This window comes from Eretmochelys imbricata, chromosome 2 (assembly GCF_965152235.1).
Source record: "Eretmochelys imbricata isolate rEreImb1 chromosome 2, rEreImb1.hap1, whole genome shotgun sequence".
NCBI lineage: Eukaryota > Metazoa > Chordata > Testudines > Cheloniidae > Eretmochelys > Eretmochelys imbricata.
In genome coordinates, this window is record NC_135573.1 from 209252222 (window position 1) to 209271555 (window position 19334).

Here is a 19334-nt window from a genome sequence, read left to right on the forward strand (position 1 = left end):
TGCATTGGCTTCATAGCTACAGTGTAGCCCAATAGTTACATAATTTTTGGATGCAACTAGACGTTGTGTGATTTCTACTTGTATGCCTGCAGGAGCAGCTTTGTGGTACTGTTTGGAGCTAAGAGCTAGCTGCGGCTGTCTTTGTACTAGTACTCAAGATTTCAATGTAGTTTGGTACAGTACCTGTCAGAGGACTCTTGGCTCACCCTTCTGTGTGTTTTGACTAAAGCTGGGGATGCCTGATAGAGTAAGTTTCTACTTCAATTTGTTTCACATAAGAGCAGATTTTATTGGCAAAATATTGAAAGGGAAACTCAATAAGTAATCTGGAATTCTCTTTGGACTGGGTGCTTTGAAAAGCACCAGCAGGCATCCAGAAAACATAGTATCACAGTATGATAGAACATGTCTTCAATTCTGAGCATGAGTGAGCCTCAATTAATTGTTACAGGATGGCAGGCTATATTACAGGTGGAATGTTTCTAATTTCAAGAGCACAGTGCTTCTGTTTGAAAAGCATCGAGTTATTTATAATGTTTCTTTTCCCGAAATCATTTTTTCTGCCTTGACTTGCCCTCTTTAGCCCTGTTTAATAGGACTGGCCCATCTCCTCTTTACTTCTCTCCTGCTCCTTTCTTAAATCAGTGACCTTTCCCTACCTTAATGACTTCAAGGGATCCCTTTGGAATGAATCTGGACATACCAGCTAGGCAAAGTTCAACATTAGCCAGAGTGGTTTTAAGCATTGCTTTCCGAGTTTCTTCCTTCTGCTGAATGTGTAGGGTTTTCTTTTCAGGTTCAAGCATTTGAGAAAATGTTGAGCTATATTGCACAGGGGCTGTTTGGTTTTAGGTACAACATCTCCTTACTTTATCACAAAATCCCCTTTAGGGCTCATCTACATGATCTGTTAATGCACAGCAAGCCAGGTTATAAATCTACAGCACTCTAGTCTGTCACCCACAAAAATAATTTCAAACAGCAGTACATCAGCATGCGCTTTGGAACTCTTAGTGCATGGCATACTAGTACAGTGCTGTAGATTTACATCTTAGCTTGCCCCATGCTATCAGTATGAACAAGCCCTTCTCAATACTACTTTGCTTCCCCTAGTTGTACTTTAACCTCAGATTAAACAAGGTTTGAGCTCTGCTCACAATGGATCCATGGTAGTAAATGGTGTTAAAGGGACACAGTAAATTAACCTTCAAACCAATGCAATTTACATAACACCTTGATTATTGACCTAGAGCAGGGTTTTCATTTTCACATACAGCAACAGCAGAGAGAGACACTTTCGGTATTAAAACCAAACACTGGTAGGAAGATTCAGGGGCAGGTATAGTAACTAAAGTTCCTTTTAAACTGAGTTTCATGTTGACTGTCTCTGATTCAAATAGCTGCCACTCTTCCTTTAGTATACTTTCAGCTACAGCTTCAACTGAGATGCTGACTACTTCAGTCACAAGGTCCCCCTGCACTTCTGGAAGAACAAGGGGGCTAGAATCCACTTCTTCAAAACAATTACCAACTTGAATCATAATACCCACAATTCCAGACAGATTCAATTAGGTACTTTGTGTCCTAGAGCTGTATTGCTGTAAGCCTCGTCCCTCACTAACTGCACAACAGTGGAGGGGTATTCAAGCAAGTGGCTCTTAGCTGCGTCCCCTCACCCAAGAAGTAACCACAGAAATTGCTTGTTTCACTCTTTTAATTCTGAAGTGGTGAGTGCTCTAACTGCATTATTTGTATGTATTCCTTTCATGACGGAAAGATTTTCGTCAGTGCTGCTGGTGAGTAAGTCCAAATACGAAGTCTTCTGGTAAAGACTCTGGAACCATCTGTGCTAACTGGTCATCATAAGAACGGAGCGTCCATAACTTTTCCAACTCATAAATATCTCGTGTCTCGGGAAGCATGAAATGGATCACTGTGCTACCTATACAGGACAGAAAGACACAAAGACAAAAATGGACACAAACACAAAGTACAGGTTAAATTTCATGTGTACTATTAAGTTGCCAAAATCTTTTCACCATGTCAACATGTATGCTGCACTTTTTATAGAAAAATGTAACTTAACTGCAACACTTTCATATCCTTCTTTATGTAATGCTAGTACACTGCACCCAATTATAATGCATTTTAAAAAACAACTGTGACCTATGCTACTTTTTCTGTACTACAAATGTTCTGAAGATGTTAGTATGTTACCCCAAGAATGTCCAGGGCTAGAAGCAAGAGCTGTGACATCTACTGGAAACCTGGGAATCTAACTTCCAGTGATACAAACTCTCATTTCTAGTGTGGGTTGTGTGTATAAATTGAGTATATATGATAATATATATAAATTCAATATAAGTTGAACAAAACACCAGTTTAGTCTATATCCCTTAGAATATACAACGTGCTACCACATTATGTAGGATGTGAATCTAATGTGGAAATTTGAAAAGCCAGGCATCTTCCTCTGAAATGATGTAAGCACACTTTAATGCCAAAAGTGTATTTACAAAATATAGGTGTATTCAAGTCTATAAAATGGAATAACCATGGCAATGAAGTTTAAGTAAACTTTTAGAACAGGGGTTCTCAACTTTTTTTTCCTGAGGCTCCCCCAACATGTTATAAAAAACTCTGTGAAAGCTGCTTGCAGCCCCCCAGGGGGACCCAGATCCCTGGTTGATAACCAGTTTTAGAATGTAGTTAACTACATTCAGATTAACATGTAAAAAAATCTGTTTACTCTTTAGGCTTTTCAGTTGGCTTGCAGAAAATTGACCTCCCTGTGAAACAGGGAGAGGGACATAAAGCGCTGATCAGACTTAACACCTGAAAATGAAACAAATCCACAAGGTTCTAGCAACAAGGACGTTATATGTTCAGCTACCTTATAAAAGTTGTAGGGGGGAAAAATCCCTTAAATGAGTTTCAAACAGAAAGCCTATGTAAATGTGAACACAGTACAGAAACTGCACTATGTGAAATTGTGTAGTAATTTTATAAACTAAGTCAATGAGAAATCATTACCGTGAACGTAATGTAGGATTCAAATTTCTCAGCATAAGACGCTTTTCAAGGCAGATGTCAAAGTTTCTGATCACTGATTTTAGAGCTCAAAATCTCATTGAATTAGAGTGTTTGTGTAGGATGTCTCACTAGTGTACTGTTGTCCAGCAATAATATGTAAAAAAGCCAACTCCAACTAGCCATCTCTGGAGTTGTACTCTAGGGTAACAAAGTTTGTCCAGACTTGGGTCGTAATTATCATTTCATTGTTGCATAATTTGACACACAGCTTTTAAAATGATAGATCTGGTTCCTCTCACTTTAACACACATTCACTAGAAAATTGTATATTTATTAGAGGAACAGGGAAATGCAGAATCTATGAGCCAGAATCTTGGCATTAATTGACAGTGAGAGTCTGAATTTAGTGAAGTACTGTTAATCTAGGCAAAAAAGCCATCAATTGAATAAGAGGGTTTATATAATGCAAGTAACATTTTTAGATAAATGTATAATTATTGAAACATCCTTGCATATCTCCTTCCACAACTTTTGATCCTCACTCTTGAGAATTAAGAACTATTTTTTAACTACTGCAGAGTAGTTATTCCACAGTGTTCAATGCCAATGTTCTCCTCCAGTGAAACTTAACACTGGGGAAGGACTCAATAGAGTTCAGGCAATTAAATTATACTTGGAGCTAGAGAGGAGCTAAGTATTAGGACCTATCTGCAACAACTTAGTTTCACCAGTGAAACGCTGCCTTCAACGCATGGCTCACATGGAACTAGCATCTGTGAAATTTGTAAATATTTACCAAAATCAATGCATATCCAGTCATCTGTCTCTTTCCCTTCAATCTGAATGTGAGGATCATTTTCTTGTTTCAGCTGCTTGTACTGTAAAAGAAGCAGCAAATCAGTGTGAAGACAGATACTTCCAAATGTTCATTCTAAAGTGTTGAAGCCCATCAGGCAGCTAAAGCCTGACAAATTGTCTAAGGAATTAATTTTGAATACGTCACTGGTGAAACGGCTACTGGAATCTACATCCAGTTTTGGTGTCTGTGCTTTCAAAAGGATGTTAAATTTGGAAGAGATTAAAGAATAAGGTCTGGAAAACATGACAATCCCTTTCAAGGAGCTACATCTATTTTGTTTATTGAAAAGAAGTTAAAAAGGTGACTTGATCATAGTCTATAAAGAACTACTGGACAATTTCTCTTTTCTAGGAGACAAAGACATAAAAGATCCAACGACCAGAAGTTAATGGTAGAAAAATGTAAACTGGAAATAAGATGTAAATATTAGCAATGAGCAAAATTACCCATTGGAACAGATGACCAAAGAACATGGTAAATTCTCCATCTGAAGTCTTTAATACTAGATGCCTGTCTAAAAAGTAGATTGTAGATTATTTTTACCCTTCTTTTAAGAACCTGACTGATTTTTTCCATTGTTCCAAGATCCAGGGGTTTGGGTCTCTGATGATTTTGTAACCAATTGGTTAGGATATTCTTCTCAGCAGAAAGGCCTGGCTGGCTAGGGAGGGTGTCTGACTTCAAGAGAAAAATGGTATCACAAATGCAGTCCTTATTGGTTTTGGCAGCATACAGACACCCAAGTTGGTAAAGGGCCTGTGTTTACAAAGTTACAACCTAAAATTGAGGGTAAGAATAAGTGGTACAACACATCCCAGTAAAGAATAAGCCCTTTCCCTTGCTTGCCATCATATACTTCTAATATTTTCCCAGTCGGTCTTTAGCTGTTGAAATACTATCTGAATTTTTGCCTAAACTAGAGCAAGGGTCAGCACACACTGCTAAGTGGGTAGCAATGCAGGGAAAGGTTGAGTTGAGGTATTAGGGCTTTTTAAAATATCTCACTGAAAGATAAGTCAAAGCTGCAGTAGGGCAAGACTCGAAGATTTAAGCTCCCAAATGCATCTGCCCTGTGACTTTTTTTTTTTTTAAGAAAGGTAGAATAGTAGTTGTCATCATGCTGTTTACAAGATGGGGCTGGGAGAAGAAATGGACCTAACTAGCTGCCATGCTCTCCTGCCCCAAGCTGTCTCAGGTTTGTTAAAATCTGTGGTTTGTCCAGAAGACTCCCATTTTCAGGAATTCTCTTGTGGGTGCTCAAGTGGCTGCCCAAATCCCACCTTTTTCAGGTTACCCAGGAAAGGGGAGCCCAAATCTCTTCCGAGTTCTACCCTTTCACAGGGACTTCCTCCTCCTGTAGAGCTTCTGCTCAGTAGTACAGAGCTGGTGCTACAAACAGTAGCCACCAGGAGGAGGAGAAGGCTGCAGCCCAGAGCCAAGAAGCCCTTTCCATTAGGCTGGAGAGGAAGGATAGAAAAGAAGACTTTCTGGACTTCAGGCGAAAAGGCACTGCTGTCCATAGAGGTACATGCAGTGATGAGCTGCCAAAATCTTAACAAGGTGTTCCCTCCTCACCCCACGAGGGGGTTGTTGCCCATCCCCTGGGACTCCTGCCCCCATCCAACAACCCCCCCCGCATTCCTTGACACCCCCCAACCCCAGGACCCCTGCCCCATTCATCCCCCTCCCCCGTTCCCTGACTGCCCCCAGAACCGGGCAGGAAGGTCTCGTGGGCCACCGCAGTGGATGCACACCCCACCCCACTCCACCCGTAAGAGCTAGAGGCACCTGCCCGGGGGGGTGAGGTGGGGAGTCCTGGAGGTGCTTACCTGGGGCAGCTCCCAGGAAGCATCCGGGAGGTCCCTCTGGCTCCTAGGGGTGGGGGAAATGATCACATCAAAAGTGGCGCCTTAGGCACCAACTCCCTGGGTCCTCCAGGGCTGGAGCACCTACAGGAAGAATTTGGTGGGTGCAGAGCACCGACCAGCAGCTCCCCGCCCGGCCCCAGCTCACCTCCGCTCCGCCTCCTGCCCTGAACGCACCACCCTGCTCTGCTTCTCTGTGCCCCACCCCCGGCTTCCCGCAAATCAGCTGTTCGGCAGGAAGCCGGGGAGGGCTGAGAAGCAGGCAGCAGCTTCCAGCTCAGGCTGACGGTGGCAGAAGTGAGCTGGGGCGGGAAGCGGTTCCCCCCCCCCCCAGGTTACCTGCTGCAGCGCAGGCAGCCCTCCTTGCACCCCCCTGCCCCAGCTCACCTCCACCTTCCTGGGCCTGAGCAGGAAACCGCTGCCTGCTTCTCAGCCTGCCCCAGCTTCCCACACAAACAGCTGATTCTTGGGAAGAGCAGATGGCGTGTTCAGAGGCGGAGGCGAGCTGGAGCTGGGGCGGGGAGCTGCCGGCAGGTGCTCTGCACCCACCAAATATTTCCCGTGGGTGCTCCAGGGCTGGAGCACCCATGGATTCAGCGCCTAAGGCGCCACTTTTGGCCGCTTAAATTTAGAAGCCCTTTTAGAACCAGTTGTCCCTCGTGGAACAACTGGTTCTAAAAGGCCTTCCAAATTTAACAACCGGTTCTAGTGAACCGGTGCAAACCAGCTCCAGCTCACCACTGGGTACATGGAAACAGCAGGACAGACTAATATAGTACTGACCATGCAAATGAGGTAATGCTGGGTAAGTATTCAATTTAGTATGTTAAATCACATCAATACAACTTCCACAGCTTTAAGCCAAATGCCTGCTTGCAGTGATGAATGGAGTATGGCACAGAACGCAGGTGCCCCTAAGTTGGGGCTTAACAGAGTTCAGCTCTCCTCTTCCAGTCCTACTTCTCTCTGTTAAAACCTACCATTTTGGAAGAAAAAAAACAGGAGACAGCAAGGAGTGAGTGAGTAGGATGATAGGGGAGGGGAGATTCAGAAGAGGAAAAAAGGAGAGGGAATAAGGTGGGGAGGGGTTAGAAAGAACCCAAATGCTTAAGTGATCAATGTCAGACTGCAGAACCCACCCTACAGCCAAACAGGAAATAAGAAGGAAAATTGTGGTTCACCTTTTGGATGTTTGTGGCTGGCAGGATCAGCAGCAAAGGCAAGAAGAATACAAAGCTAATGTCAACAGCTACCACTGGTGAAGCGTGTAAGTTACACAGTCTATGTGCTGCACAAGTAAGAGCAAACCAGGGTCTTACAAGACATGAAAGCTGCTCCAGCTGCTGTAAATCTTGGGCAGACCTGGAGTGCTATAAGCCTCTTCAACCCCATCTTTGTTTTCAATACAAAAATCCAGCCAGAATAAAAGCTCCCAGAATCCAGATGTGATGAGCAGATGGACTATTTCCTTTCTAGATTTTGCACAGGCTGTGTGAGGCAAGAGATTAATAGGTATAATTCCAACTAAAGGAGGACTGCTGTTCTCCCTTTCCCTCTAGACAGGCACAAAGCTAACTCCCATGAGCAAACCTTGGAATGTGTAATTTTATAGCAATTGCCATTTAAAGGGAGCTAACTGTATCCTATGAATCGGACAAGCTTCATAGGTAATATGCACTTAATTTAAGATGATCTAAAATAGCAGCACTCAAACTGTGGTCCACAGAATTAAATATTTTTGAGAACCAGACTGAAGCACCAGGGGAAGGATTTGGGTGTTATAAGATGGGAAATCTGTAAGATCCAAAAGCTGTTTGCAGAATCCCTGTTCCAAAGTCAATAACCATTATATCACTATCCAAGCACTTTTAGATCTTCTCACAGAGAGACAGAAGAGTTGTGTTTTATGGAAGAGGCCGGAACAGTTGACCCACTCTTATGAAAAATCAAATCATGGACAGGTCAATACAGCTCTGTGCAGGTTTTTACACGAGGTACAAGACAAGAAATTGAGTCTACACATCTAGGTTTCCAACACATCGTAGTATTAAGATGTGTGTGATTCATCTCGCCCTCAAAACTGGAAGATAGTCTGACCTCCTAAATCTCAGATCCCATGAGACCCATCCTTTACCATGCTACCATGGGCTCTCAAAAGTGCCCTGAGCACAACCTTGCTCCAAAGAAGATGGGGCTGCCACTCAGCGCAATGGGGAAGCAAAGAAGAAGATTCTTAGTCAGCTAAGTTAGAGGTGAGTATGATGCAGACAGCCACATTCCCATCCCCAATACTTCCACTGGGTGGCTCTAAGGTCAGGGGAAGTGAAGGCAATTCCATGAAGCTGCTACTGTCCGTCTCCCCACACCGGAACTGGATTATGTTTATTTGTACAAAAAGGGACAATCTACTCCAGTGTTTAAGGCCATGCCTTCCTTTGAAGAAATATGGTATTTAAGTAACAAAGCCATTTTTGCTTAGATCGCTCAACTGCATTTTAAACTTTGAACATTCTAGGATGTCACATATAACCAGAACTAGCATCACTCCACCACCAGTTACCATCCTCTCTGTATTGGGGGCCCAGATTCTCATTCCACAAAACTCTGCACTGCAATCATCATCATTCCTTGTATAGAGAGGTCTCCGTTCACAGTCTACGCTTTACATTTTATTTCTTTACCTAAGAAAGCAGATTAGGTTCAGCATCTCCTATTTGTACAAAGGGTAATACTGCATCAGAACAACAAACCTCACCTTGTCTGGTTGCTACTTTAACAGATAAAATGTATATATTTTGCTATGTTTAATTCTCACTTTTGCAAATATTTCACAACATACATTTCCAATTAAAACTATTCAGAATCTAAAGCAAGTGAAGAGTGGAAATAATTGTCCTACCATTTTCAGCATGTAGTGTGCCATAGCATGGAGGTGTCTTGAAGAAGCTCCACTCACAATTATAAAATAATCACTGTATCTCATTTCTGGAGGCACCTGGATAACACAAATGTTGCTAGCATTTTCTTGCCTCAGTAGAGCTATGATAAAATCAATATTGAACTTGGAAAGCGCATGATCTGAAACAAGGAACAAGACTTCAAATTGTGATTTCTCTTTTTAAACAAATTACAAAACTGTTTACTTAAACTTGCTGAAAAACAATGAAGAGTGAGGGTGAACTAAATTATAATCTATAGCCATCCATTCTGGAATTTGAGATGATGCTAAAAAACAAGGATTGAAATGTGAATTCCAGTTGCTAGAGTAATGATATTGAGAAAAACCAAACTCCTGGAAGTTAAAAACAGGGAACTAAACTGATTCTTATGGTTAATAATATTCTGTTACTAAACATCAGTTATTTATATAGCATCCACAGTGTGCTAGACACTTCTCTGACAGCTACAGTAGAACCTAAGAGTTCTGAACACCAGAGTTATACATGGATTGGTAAACCACACACCTTACTTTGAACCAGAAGTACATAATCAGGCAGCAGCAGAGAAGCACCAAAAACAAACAAAAAAAAGAAGTACAGTACTGTGTTAAAAATAAACTACTAAAAAAAAGGGAACGTTTTTTAAAAAAAGATCTGACATAGCAAGGAAACTGTTTCTGTGCTTGTTTCATTTAAATTAAGATGGTTAAAAGCAGCATTTTTCTTCCACATACTATAGTTTGAAAGCTGTATTAAGTCACTGTTCAGTTATGAACTTTTGAAAGAATGACCATTACGTTTTGTTCAGAGTTTAGAAGAATTTCAGAGGTATGAACCACCTCCATTCCCAAAGTGTTTGTGACTCTGAGGTTCTAATGTAGACAGGGAGCATTAAGATACACTGTTTCTTTAGGTGACTTGTAAGACTTAACAAGAGATAGTGACTTAGTTATTTGTAATTATTGGATATAATATTTCAAATCAATGCTTGTTAAGTTCTAAAAAGCCTGTGATAAGGACATATTAGGTACAATGGGAACAAGTGCACTATAAAATCATAAGTAGGATAAACAAACATATCAAAATTGACCTAGCATAACACACACACTGTGGAAACAAATAATCTTATAAATAGGGCCTTACCAAATTCACAGCTGTGAAAAACAAGTCACAGAGCGTGAAATCTGATCTCCCTGGTGAAATCTGGCTATTGTAAGGGAGATCAGATTTCACAGAGCTGGGCAGCTAAAGAATAGTGGCTGCTGGCCAGAAGCCCAGCTCTGGAGGCAGCGCAGAGGTGAGCGTGGCATGGTATGGAGGCTGGCGTTTGTCACTTTTTGGGGTGACATTGCTGGCCTTACAGGTGAGCTACCACCCAGGGCCCCATGATCAGGGGGTGCCATGGTCAGTCTCCCCACACACAGCCAGACCAAGGCCCCTTTAACTCCTGAGCACTAGGCCTGGATTCAGGGAGGGGCAGGGTGGGGGTGCCTCTGCCAGGGGCTCATATGGTGCGCTGGGCTTTAGCTGCTAGTCCCAGACAGGCTGGGGAGGGATAGGACTTCCTCTTCCCCTGCACAAGCCCCTCCCAGGGCCAAGTGAGACCCACCTCTGGGATCCTCACCTGGCTGCAGGAAGTTCCAGGGCTGCTAGCCAGCTGTCCAGCTCCGAAGGCAGCAGTGCAGAAGGGTGGCAATACCATGACCCCCCTACACCAGCCTTGTGATGTGCACACACACCCCTCTTTTGGATTGGGACCCCCACAGTTACAACACTGAAATTTCAGATTTGAATATATGAAACCGTGAAATTTACAATTTTAAAAAATGCCATGACAGTGAAATTAACTGAAATGGACCATGAATTTGGTAGTGGCCTACTTGTAGTCCTAACCTGGTTTCATCATTTCTAACAGACCATAGAACCTTGTCTACAGACCCACTCTTACCAATTTAACTAAATCCATTCAGAAACTGACACAGATCAGCACAACCCCCTTGCATGCACAGTTTTAACTAATTTGTTTCTAAATAGATTTATTCAAATGGGTACAATTTGTGTGTGTAGCTAAGACCTAACTAGGTAAAACAAGGTCTGTTTCTATTTGTCAGTAAGGTGCAATGCCACTTCCCCTACATGGAACTGTAAAATTAACAGAGCATTGCTGAGTTCATATTCATTACCTATCAACCTTAATACAGAGAAAAAGCCAAATAAGGAGGCAATAACCAGATGTGTATATAGCATGAAACTGATCAGAGGCCTGTAAAACAAACAAACACATGAGCCCCTCAGCCCCCCCAGGCACACAATCAAAATGACTGCTACAGCCAGGTCTACTCTAGAAGAGGTTTGCTGATATAGCTATACCAGCAAGCTCTCCTAGTGCAGACACCGCTTATTCTCTAGGGGAAATAAGCTATAATGGAAAGAGTACCTTTATGCCAGTATAAATAAGTATACCCTAGGGTTTTTGCAAATATGGAAATGTGAGTTTGTCTGGTTCACCATGCCCTCCTCCCATTGATATTATACCAACAATAGTTTCTAGGAGAGACCTGGCTGACATCTGTGGCAAAAGAGTTTATCTTCTTCAGCAGAGATGTGTGAAACAACTCTGTACAGTATACATACCTGTACCTCTACCAAAAGCTATATTTAACTTGAAAACTTCACAAGAATGCTCCACTCATGTTTTGATCCCTTTTGATCCTCCCCCTTTTCTGCCAGCCTGAAGCCTGTGTCCTCAGCAGAAATTAGAATGTATATACAAAAACATTAAATACAAATCATCTTCAAAGATTTGGATTCCACAGCTGAAGAGGACCCTGAAAACCAATAGTTTTACTCTGTCTCATCTTTGACTGTAGGACACAGTATATTTTTCTTTCTTTTGTCCTGTGTTTTATTAACCCTCTTCCACTGGCTTGCCTGGGTGGGGATGGTTTTGTGTCACAAAACCAAGACATACAGGTCAGAGGAGAGGGACCTTCAATTCATACAGTATGTTCATGCCCAAACTTGCAGAATCTTTACATAATCTCCTGTAACAATATTTTATCTACAGCAGAGTTGGAAATTCTTGCTAATCCTCTTTTACTTTTTATTTACAAAAACACTAATTTTGAACAGGTATTGAATTCCTAGCAGTGAAACACTGTGCTTTATTGGAAGAAGGATCTTAGTGGTGTGAAATGACAGACTTTAGTAGTACGACTGATCCCACTGAAGATTCTTAGGATCAGAATTAGTTTTTAAACTAGTCATGCATACATATCACATGTGGAGTCAAATAAGACCACCAGCACTGTGTGTGTTTAGACAGCTGTCAAGATTTACTCTCTGGGAAAGGAGAAAGGGAGACAGAACCCCCCACTGTCATAGCCACTGGGGGTGGGGGAGGGAGGAGAAACGACAGTATTTACACACATCCACTGCAGTGACAGAAGATTTTGCTCCCTCTTTCATAGAGGAATTAGAACAGTTTGCATTTACACCCAAAAAGTGCCCCACCCAGTTTACTCCAAATGGGTCTGAGAACATGGGGAGATGATGCTGTCTGCAAGTCTGGGCACTTTTTCTATCTGAGCTGGTATGGACATGGACTAGCTGTTCTACAGTGCACCAGGCATCTTCTAAAATGTCCCAGAATGCACTGTTTCTGCAAGCTGTGGGGCAGGTGCCCAGAAGGCACTGCACAGACACAGGTTACAGACGCACTAGCATGGGCATGGAGCAGCTGGCCGTCCCCGAACCAGGTGCATGCAGCAGGGCAGTATGGCTGTACTGACCCATGTGCCCACCCACTGGCTTTCTCCAGTCAGTTCAGTTGCACGGCCCAGCACCCCCATTTGCCTGGGTCAGAGCCCAGAGCTTCCTGGAGCACATCTCGCTGGACACCCCCACGGGGCTAGGCCCCCACGCAGGGTGGGGATGGCTGGGGAACCCTGGTTCCGTGCAGGGGCAACCAATCCTCAACTCCCTGGGCTGAGCTGAAGTGAACAGGGGCTTGGTCTCCGCCACGCCAGGCACTGCCCCGTGGGATCGGAGCAGCGGGGTGGGGGACGGGCGCGGTGTGCAGGGCAGGGGTCGGGCGGCTCAGCCCGGGGAGGGGGCGAGCAGTGTGTAAGGCGGGGGCGGCACTGGCGCCCCCCCCCCCTTGCCCGGCACACGCCGTACCTGGGGCCCTGTGCTCCTGCTCGGCTCCTCCGCCCGCCCGCAGCTCCGCGCTGGGCCCGCCGCCGAGGGCCCGCCGCGCCCAGCAGGGAGCGCAGCGCCCAGCGGCCCCCGAGGCCGCCAGCCGCAGCCCCCTCGCCGCCGGCAGCACCAGCCCCCGCAGCCAGCGGCTGCCCCGCCACATGTCGCCGGGAGTCGGGACACGCAACGGAACTCCGGCGGCGGCAGCGTTCGGAGACCCGCCCCCATGGCGATCCCCGCTCTGATTGGCTGCCGTAAATACCGCCTCCTACCCTGACTGGCCGCGCACCGCCCTCTGGCCCCAGGAATGGCGCAGGCGCAGTGACTGCCCGGAGGTGGGTTGGGTCCCGCCCCCCAGTGGGAGGTCGCTGATGTGAGTCCCCGGCCCCCCCCCTTTGGGGCGGCCTCAGGGGCTCGGGCACCGCCTCGGGTTACCGCCTTTGACCCCTGCGAAAAAAAAAAAAGCCCACCCCAGCCAGCCAGAGGCGGCGCCGCAGCCCGCTTCAGCAGCCAAGTCTGGCGTGCGGGAGAGCGCGCCCGGCGCGCACCACAGACTCAGAGACTGTCAGGGTTGGAAGGGGTCTCAGGAGCTCATCTTAGTCCAACCCTCTCCGATCCCCAATTTTTGCCCCAGATCCCTAGATGGCCCCCTCAAAGATTGAACTCACAACCCTGGGTTTAGCAAGCCAATGCTCAAACCACTGACCTATTCCTCCATCCTGCACCCTGGCTTGCTGCGGGTTTCTCTGAACAGCTCTGGCCGGTTAGCTTCAACTGGGAGAGCTTCAACTAGGAACAAGAAAAGGAGTACTTGTGGCACCTTAGAGGCTAACCAATTTATTTGAGCATAAGCTTTTGTGAGCTACAGCTCACTTCATTGGCAGCTGGGCACAGAAACGTTGAACCGTCGCTCGCCGAGGCTGTTGTGATAATAATGGAAATCTTTAAAAAAAAACAACCCGACAGACTAAATTATTTTTTTGGCAACTGGCAAAATCCATTTAAAAAAAAAATAAAACAAAGAAAACCTGGCCAGGCCAGTCAAATACTGGCCGGATGGTAACCCCAGCAGCCATTGCTTATAACCCTAGGCACCAGGGGTCACCACAGCAAAGAGCCCCAGGGGCTGTCGGTGCCTCAGTGCTCTAGGCCAGGAGGGAGCCTGGTGCCGACCCCTGGGGCATTGCGGGGCCCTTTGCAGGGGTGCCGTGTGTGCCTCCCCGGCGGTGGCAGGAGGATGCTGAGAACAGTGCCAGCGCTGCCAGGTGTAGGGCAAGTCCCATAACCAGGGAGGTTTTCCTGCCCGCCCCAGCTGCTGGCGTCATGTTATCGCTTGAGCCATGCGGCTTGCCAAGCAATAAAAGTGCATTCATAGCCCTGATGATTGCAGCAGTGTTTAATTTGTGCCAGGGCTGAATCCTGACACCTCTGGGCTTGGTACATCATAGCCCTGGCACCTCTGGGCTTGCCGCATCAGTTATGAAAGTAAAAAAAATTGTTTGACCCCCAGCACCTAATCACTTGAGCCCTGGCCCCTCTTCCATGACACGTTAAGCGCTACATCCAAGTGCCCCCAAATGGTTTGAAAAAAATAAACAGAGCAGAGGGAACCTACATGCCCCCGACCCCCAGCGTTACTCTTTTTTAAAAAGATCTCAGGATTTATAAACCAATCTCAGGCTTTTGGGGGGGACTGATTCATGATTTTTGACCACCTGGGGTTGGTAATATGCCCACCAAACACACACAGTGTTCCCATCTTTGCCCTCTGACTTTGCCCTATGAGTGCTGCAAGATGAAGAGGTGGAGGGGGCGGGACTGGAGAATCTGGTCATTTATTCCTCATTTTTTTAAAGTAAAATCTTTTTTGTGGCCAGTCAAGAAAGGAAGCAAAAAACACTTGCCAAACAGATTTATGTAACGGACCTGTTGTCCGCAATGTTTATACTTTGTTCCTGAAAAACAGCCAGAGCATATAGGTAGTACAGCACTATTGCTCAGCTTGTGTGATTTGAAACGGGTGAGAGCTCCTGTGTGGAACATCCCTTGGCACATAATTTGTGGAGCTGGTCAAGAAAATGGAAAAATGTATGTCAAAGTTGTTTCCATTTCGTAGTGTTCTAAGTGGAACCGTTGTCTGGTTTTTTTAAAATTATTTGGTAAATGGGGACTGGGCCGGGGACTCAGATCAGCGAGCTCCCACTGGGGGCGGGACCCATTCCATCTCCCCCCCGCCCACCTCCAGGCAGTCACTGCGCCTGCGCCAAATTATTTGCTCGATTTTTTTTTAAATAAAGCAAAAATTCATTTGCAAACAACAACAAAAAATCTCAAAAAACCCCTCATTTTTCTTTAAATTTTTAATTTTCGTTAAAATTTCAACTTAAAGCCTGTGAAAATTTCACCTAGCTCTAATATTTTGATAACACCTGCTCTGTGGCAAACTCTGATCTATTCAAACTATGAGCTTCAGGAGTAAAGCATCAATGGAAGTGGAAAGGGTTGCATTGTAGTTACTAGGATGTTAAATTTTGCTTAACGTTGGAAGGCGCGATCTTGTAACTCTTGTTCATATGTCAGTCTTACTCATGCAAGTAAGTCTTCTCAGCATTAATGGAAATACTTGCGTGATGACTAAACGTGTAAGGATTTGCGGGATCAGGTAAAGCTGTCACTTTAAAGAAAAACAACATAATAGTTTGAGAACTCAGTTGTTCTTCTCTTTTGCTTTCATTGCTACACATTTTGAAAATAATGATATTCTTGAAGGAAACTGGAGCTTTTTACACATTGATATATAAACTCTATGCAAGTATCAGTTCATCCACCACTGAAATGCAGCTAACTCTGGGGTGTATTTAAAAGTACACAGCAACACTACACTATGGTGTAGGTTAGGAAGAAAAAGAATACATTTTCCAAGAGAACTAATAGGGTAGATTTATATAGACAGAATGAAATGATCAGAGTTGCAGTTGAAATGATCAGTTAGTTGCAGAATTAACAGCCTTGCTCTTATGAAGTGTGTGTTGGACTCTTTAATGATCAACACTGATCACCATAGTGTACATAGCCTGATTGCAAATCTTGGGGACAGGTTAAATAATGGAGACCACCCAGCTGTTGCAACATACACTCTGATCTGCAAACTAATTAATGGCTTGGCCTAACCCAGTTTAGCTTGTGATTTCTGTGTGGATACTGTATATCTAACATGTGCTATGCATAACTATGGCACTAAATAAATAATAATAATAGGATCAGACTACAAGGCAATTAGGCTGCACAGTATAAAACTAAAAAGCAAACATATTTACATGTGGTGGTTGGTTACTCATAGACTTTAAGGTCAGATGGGACCATCATGATTATTTTGTCTGACGTGCATGTTGCAGGCCACAGAACCTCACCCATCCATTTCTGTAACAGACCCATACCCTCTGGCTGAGTTACTGATGTCCTCAAATCATAATTTAAAGACTTCAAGTTACAGAGAATTCACCATTTACACTAATTTAAACCTGAAAGTGACAAACGTAGGCTGGAATCAGGGCAAATTCCCTGTGTAGACAAAGCTCAATACCATCCTGCTGAGAAAATCAGGCCAAAGCATCTACCTTCGCTGCTTCCTCCAGCCTATTTTGGAACAACCACTTCAGTTAAATTATAACACTGATTTAGTAATATATTGCGGTGTTAAAGTACACAGTAACAAATATACCAGGCTCTGGAAATTATTTTGGACTGAAAAAAATTGTATTAATGTGTTTTTGCTGGAAAAAGGAAAGGATCAGGAATTGGAATAGTAAACCAAAGGAAAGAAAAGTCTTGGGCAAACTATAATCATGGACTCAAACTTTTTGTACCCTTCTTTCAAACAATCCAGCCCCATATAGGGAGCCACAGTTGGTACAAAAACAGTTTTTGTTGTTTCTTTGTATGTAATATGAATGTGTTTATGCACTTTATGAATAATAGGTGCATACAAAATGCATAATTTTTAGTCATATAATGCACAGGAAATGCTAATTAATATGCTTAGCATAATACAGACTAGTCTTGCTAAGGCAGGCTGAAATCAAGTGTTAAAAAAAAACAAATGTCAGCAGTTTATGATAACAGAAAGTATAGCAGAGTCCAGCTAATACTGAGCTCCCCCTCACACATTTACTGAAACAGAACACATAGGATCAAATGCCACTAATTGTAGAGGAGAGAAAGAAAATTACCCTACAGTTATGAGACTTGTTCATAAGGCAGCATATGTCACTGGGCTGAAGTGAGTGAAAAGATACTTAGAAGAAACAAACTCTGAGACAAAAGGCATCATGAGACTGGAAATAATTCCAAGCCAGCTCTTCCTTTGAAGGAAACTCCTCCCCCACTCCCAACCCAAAGCTAGCATCATGAAGTATTGACATCTCATTGTGTGTCTGTGCTAAAGAAATTGTTTGGTTCAAACATATCTTGAAGCTGCTGCAGACTCAAGCATGAGCTAGTATCTAGAAACATCTGCTTTTGTTCTGCAGGCCACCCACCTGCATCCAATTCCCCCCTCACTTCTCCAAGAAGTTAAAGGGCGCTTCTAAATTTACGCATCAAGTTATTCCCTGGTGTGGCTTGAGAATCTTTATCTTTGACAGTTCATGTGCATACATTAGCATATAATATTAGGGAATACCAGTTCCATGGTGATGGAAGATTAACACTACAGCACAGGCTGGAGTCACAGCACGCCCATACTGGAAGGTTGGATGAGCAAATCTATTCTAACCCCTAGTTTTCACTCCATTATAACTGTCTGAGAAAATGCCTGAAAGGAGTGAATTTTCTTATGCTTAGCATCCGCCTACATGTGACTTTTTTTGTATGGAAAAACATTAAATCTGATGAGGCATTTTTTTTAGTTAGGCTGCTATGAAAAATGTGTGCGTTTGTTTTCTAAAAAGCTTGTTAATAATAATGCACTCCTGTAACTCAAAGCCAGCTTGCTCAATAACATGTCATACAACTCATTCTTGCTGGCATGTTTGAAATTATCTTGTTTCCAAATAAGAGATTTATTCATGTTTGAATTCCCTCTTCTTTTGAGGTAGCGATATTTGCTAATGGTGGATCTCCTAAGGCTTGCATGAGAACTGTACATCTCCTAGTATTTATGTGTCTTAGTCTTCATCACTTGCTGTTTCTTTTAAAGGTGCTGAGTTCCGTGATTATTCTGGTTCTCTTCTGGAAGTGGATTCCACAGTTCATGGGTCAGTTGCTGAGAAAGCTCACCTCACTCCTAAGATTGATAGCACCTTTGTTCTAGTTAAGGTTGAAAGGAAAAAGTGCAGCAGGAGGCTTAGATTCCCACCACCGAAAAGGCAATGGGATGATAGAATGGCACAGGTTACTTTTGATTCACTTTACGTTTACAGTGTAACTGTAGGTCCCTTTGGGTCATCTCTTAGGAGTAGCGACTGTCCTGGTGCCCAGTAAGTAGGTGACTCATTTGACTAGGTCACTCATTTGACTACATCTCCTTACAAGACAAAGGTAACATCCTGTTTGAAATCTCCAGATAGTTTATTGTCCAATACAGCATCAGATCCCATTAGATAAAAACAAATATGTATTTACTGGAAGTTACAGCAAAGAAGATAGAAAATAAAAAGGAGTAAACGTTAATCCCCTAACATGAGATGTAAAGGAAGATTCTCTGAGCTTTTCCATATACAAAGGTTAAAGTATCAAATGTATTTCTTTTCTAAGCATGGCTGGAAGCGGCCCATTGTATAAGAGCTGATGATGCCTCTGAATTCCTGTATAGCACATAGTATTCTCTGGGAAGTAACACGCTGTCTGCTTAAAACCTAGGACACCAACAGCCCACATCAGCTTTGATTCAAAAGTGATACAATTGCAACAGAAGTGAACTGCTACTAAGTTTTTATTAAAAACTTTCTCCTGTTTCAAGTTAGGGAAATGCATAAAAATTAGAAGTGTCCTCTTTCCTGTCACTAAATCCGTATTTACTTTTATTTAAAACCATATCTTTATTATGCTCTTTCAACCTGAAAGGCAGGATCGTGTATATACACAATGTATTTCACTAACTCTCTTTGTAAGGCTAACAGTTGCATTTGCTGACTTTCTGAAAGGAGTGCCATCAACCTGCAACTGAGCCAGTACTCCCTGTTCTGTGCCAATAGTAGTTTTAGTTCCCATCTGCGCTACCAAACGATATTCCTCGATTTTGCACTAGAAAAATGCAAACTAAGGGTCCTGTCCTGTCAATACTTTCTACTCCCATTAGTAAATGTTTGAAGGACTGGGTCCTTAAAACTCACGGGCCAGATTCTTAGCTGCATCAGAGCTCCACTCAGTTCAGCTGAGGGGCTAGGAATGGGCAAAGGTCACCTTTAGCTTCCTTGAACTCTGGAGTAACTTAGAGCTGCC

The 19334-nt window shown here is 43.6% G+C and overlaps 1 protein-coding gene across 1 annotated transcript; it reads right to left on the reverse strand.

Moving 5' to 3' along the window:
* Positions 1-264: 264 nt before the first annotated feature.
* On the reverse strand, positions 265-13056 carry MALSU1 (mitochondrial assembly of ribosomal large subunit 1). The gene is made up of 4 exons (XM_077811380.1): positions 12876-13056; positions 8657-8835; positions 3830-3911; positions 265-1942 (listed from the first exon to the last, which is right to left on the reverse strand). The coding sequence occupies exons 1-4, from the start codon at positions 13054-13056 to the stop codon at positions 1785-1787; spliced, it is 600 nt and encodes a 199-aa protein (XP_077667506.1). The 3' UTR covers positions 265-1784.
* Between the last annotated feature and the right edge of the window lie 6278 nt (positions 13057-19334).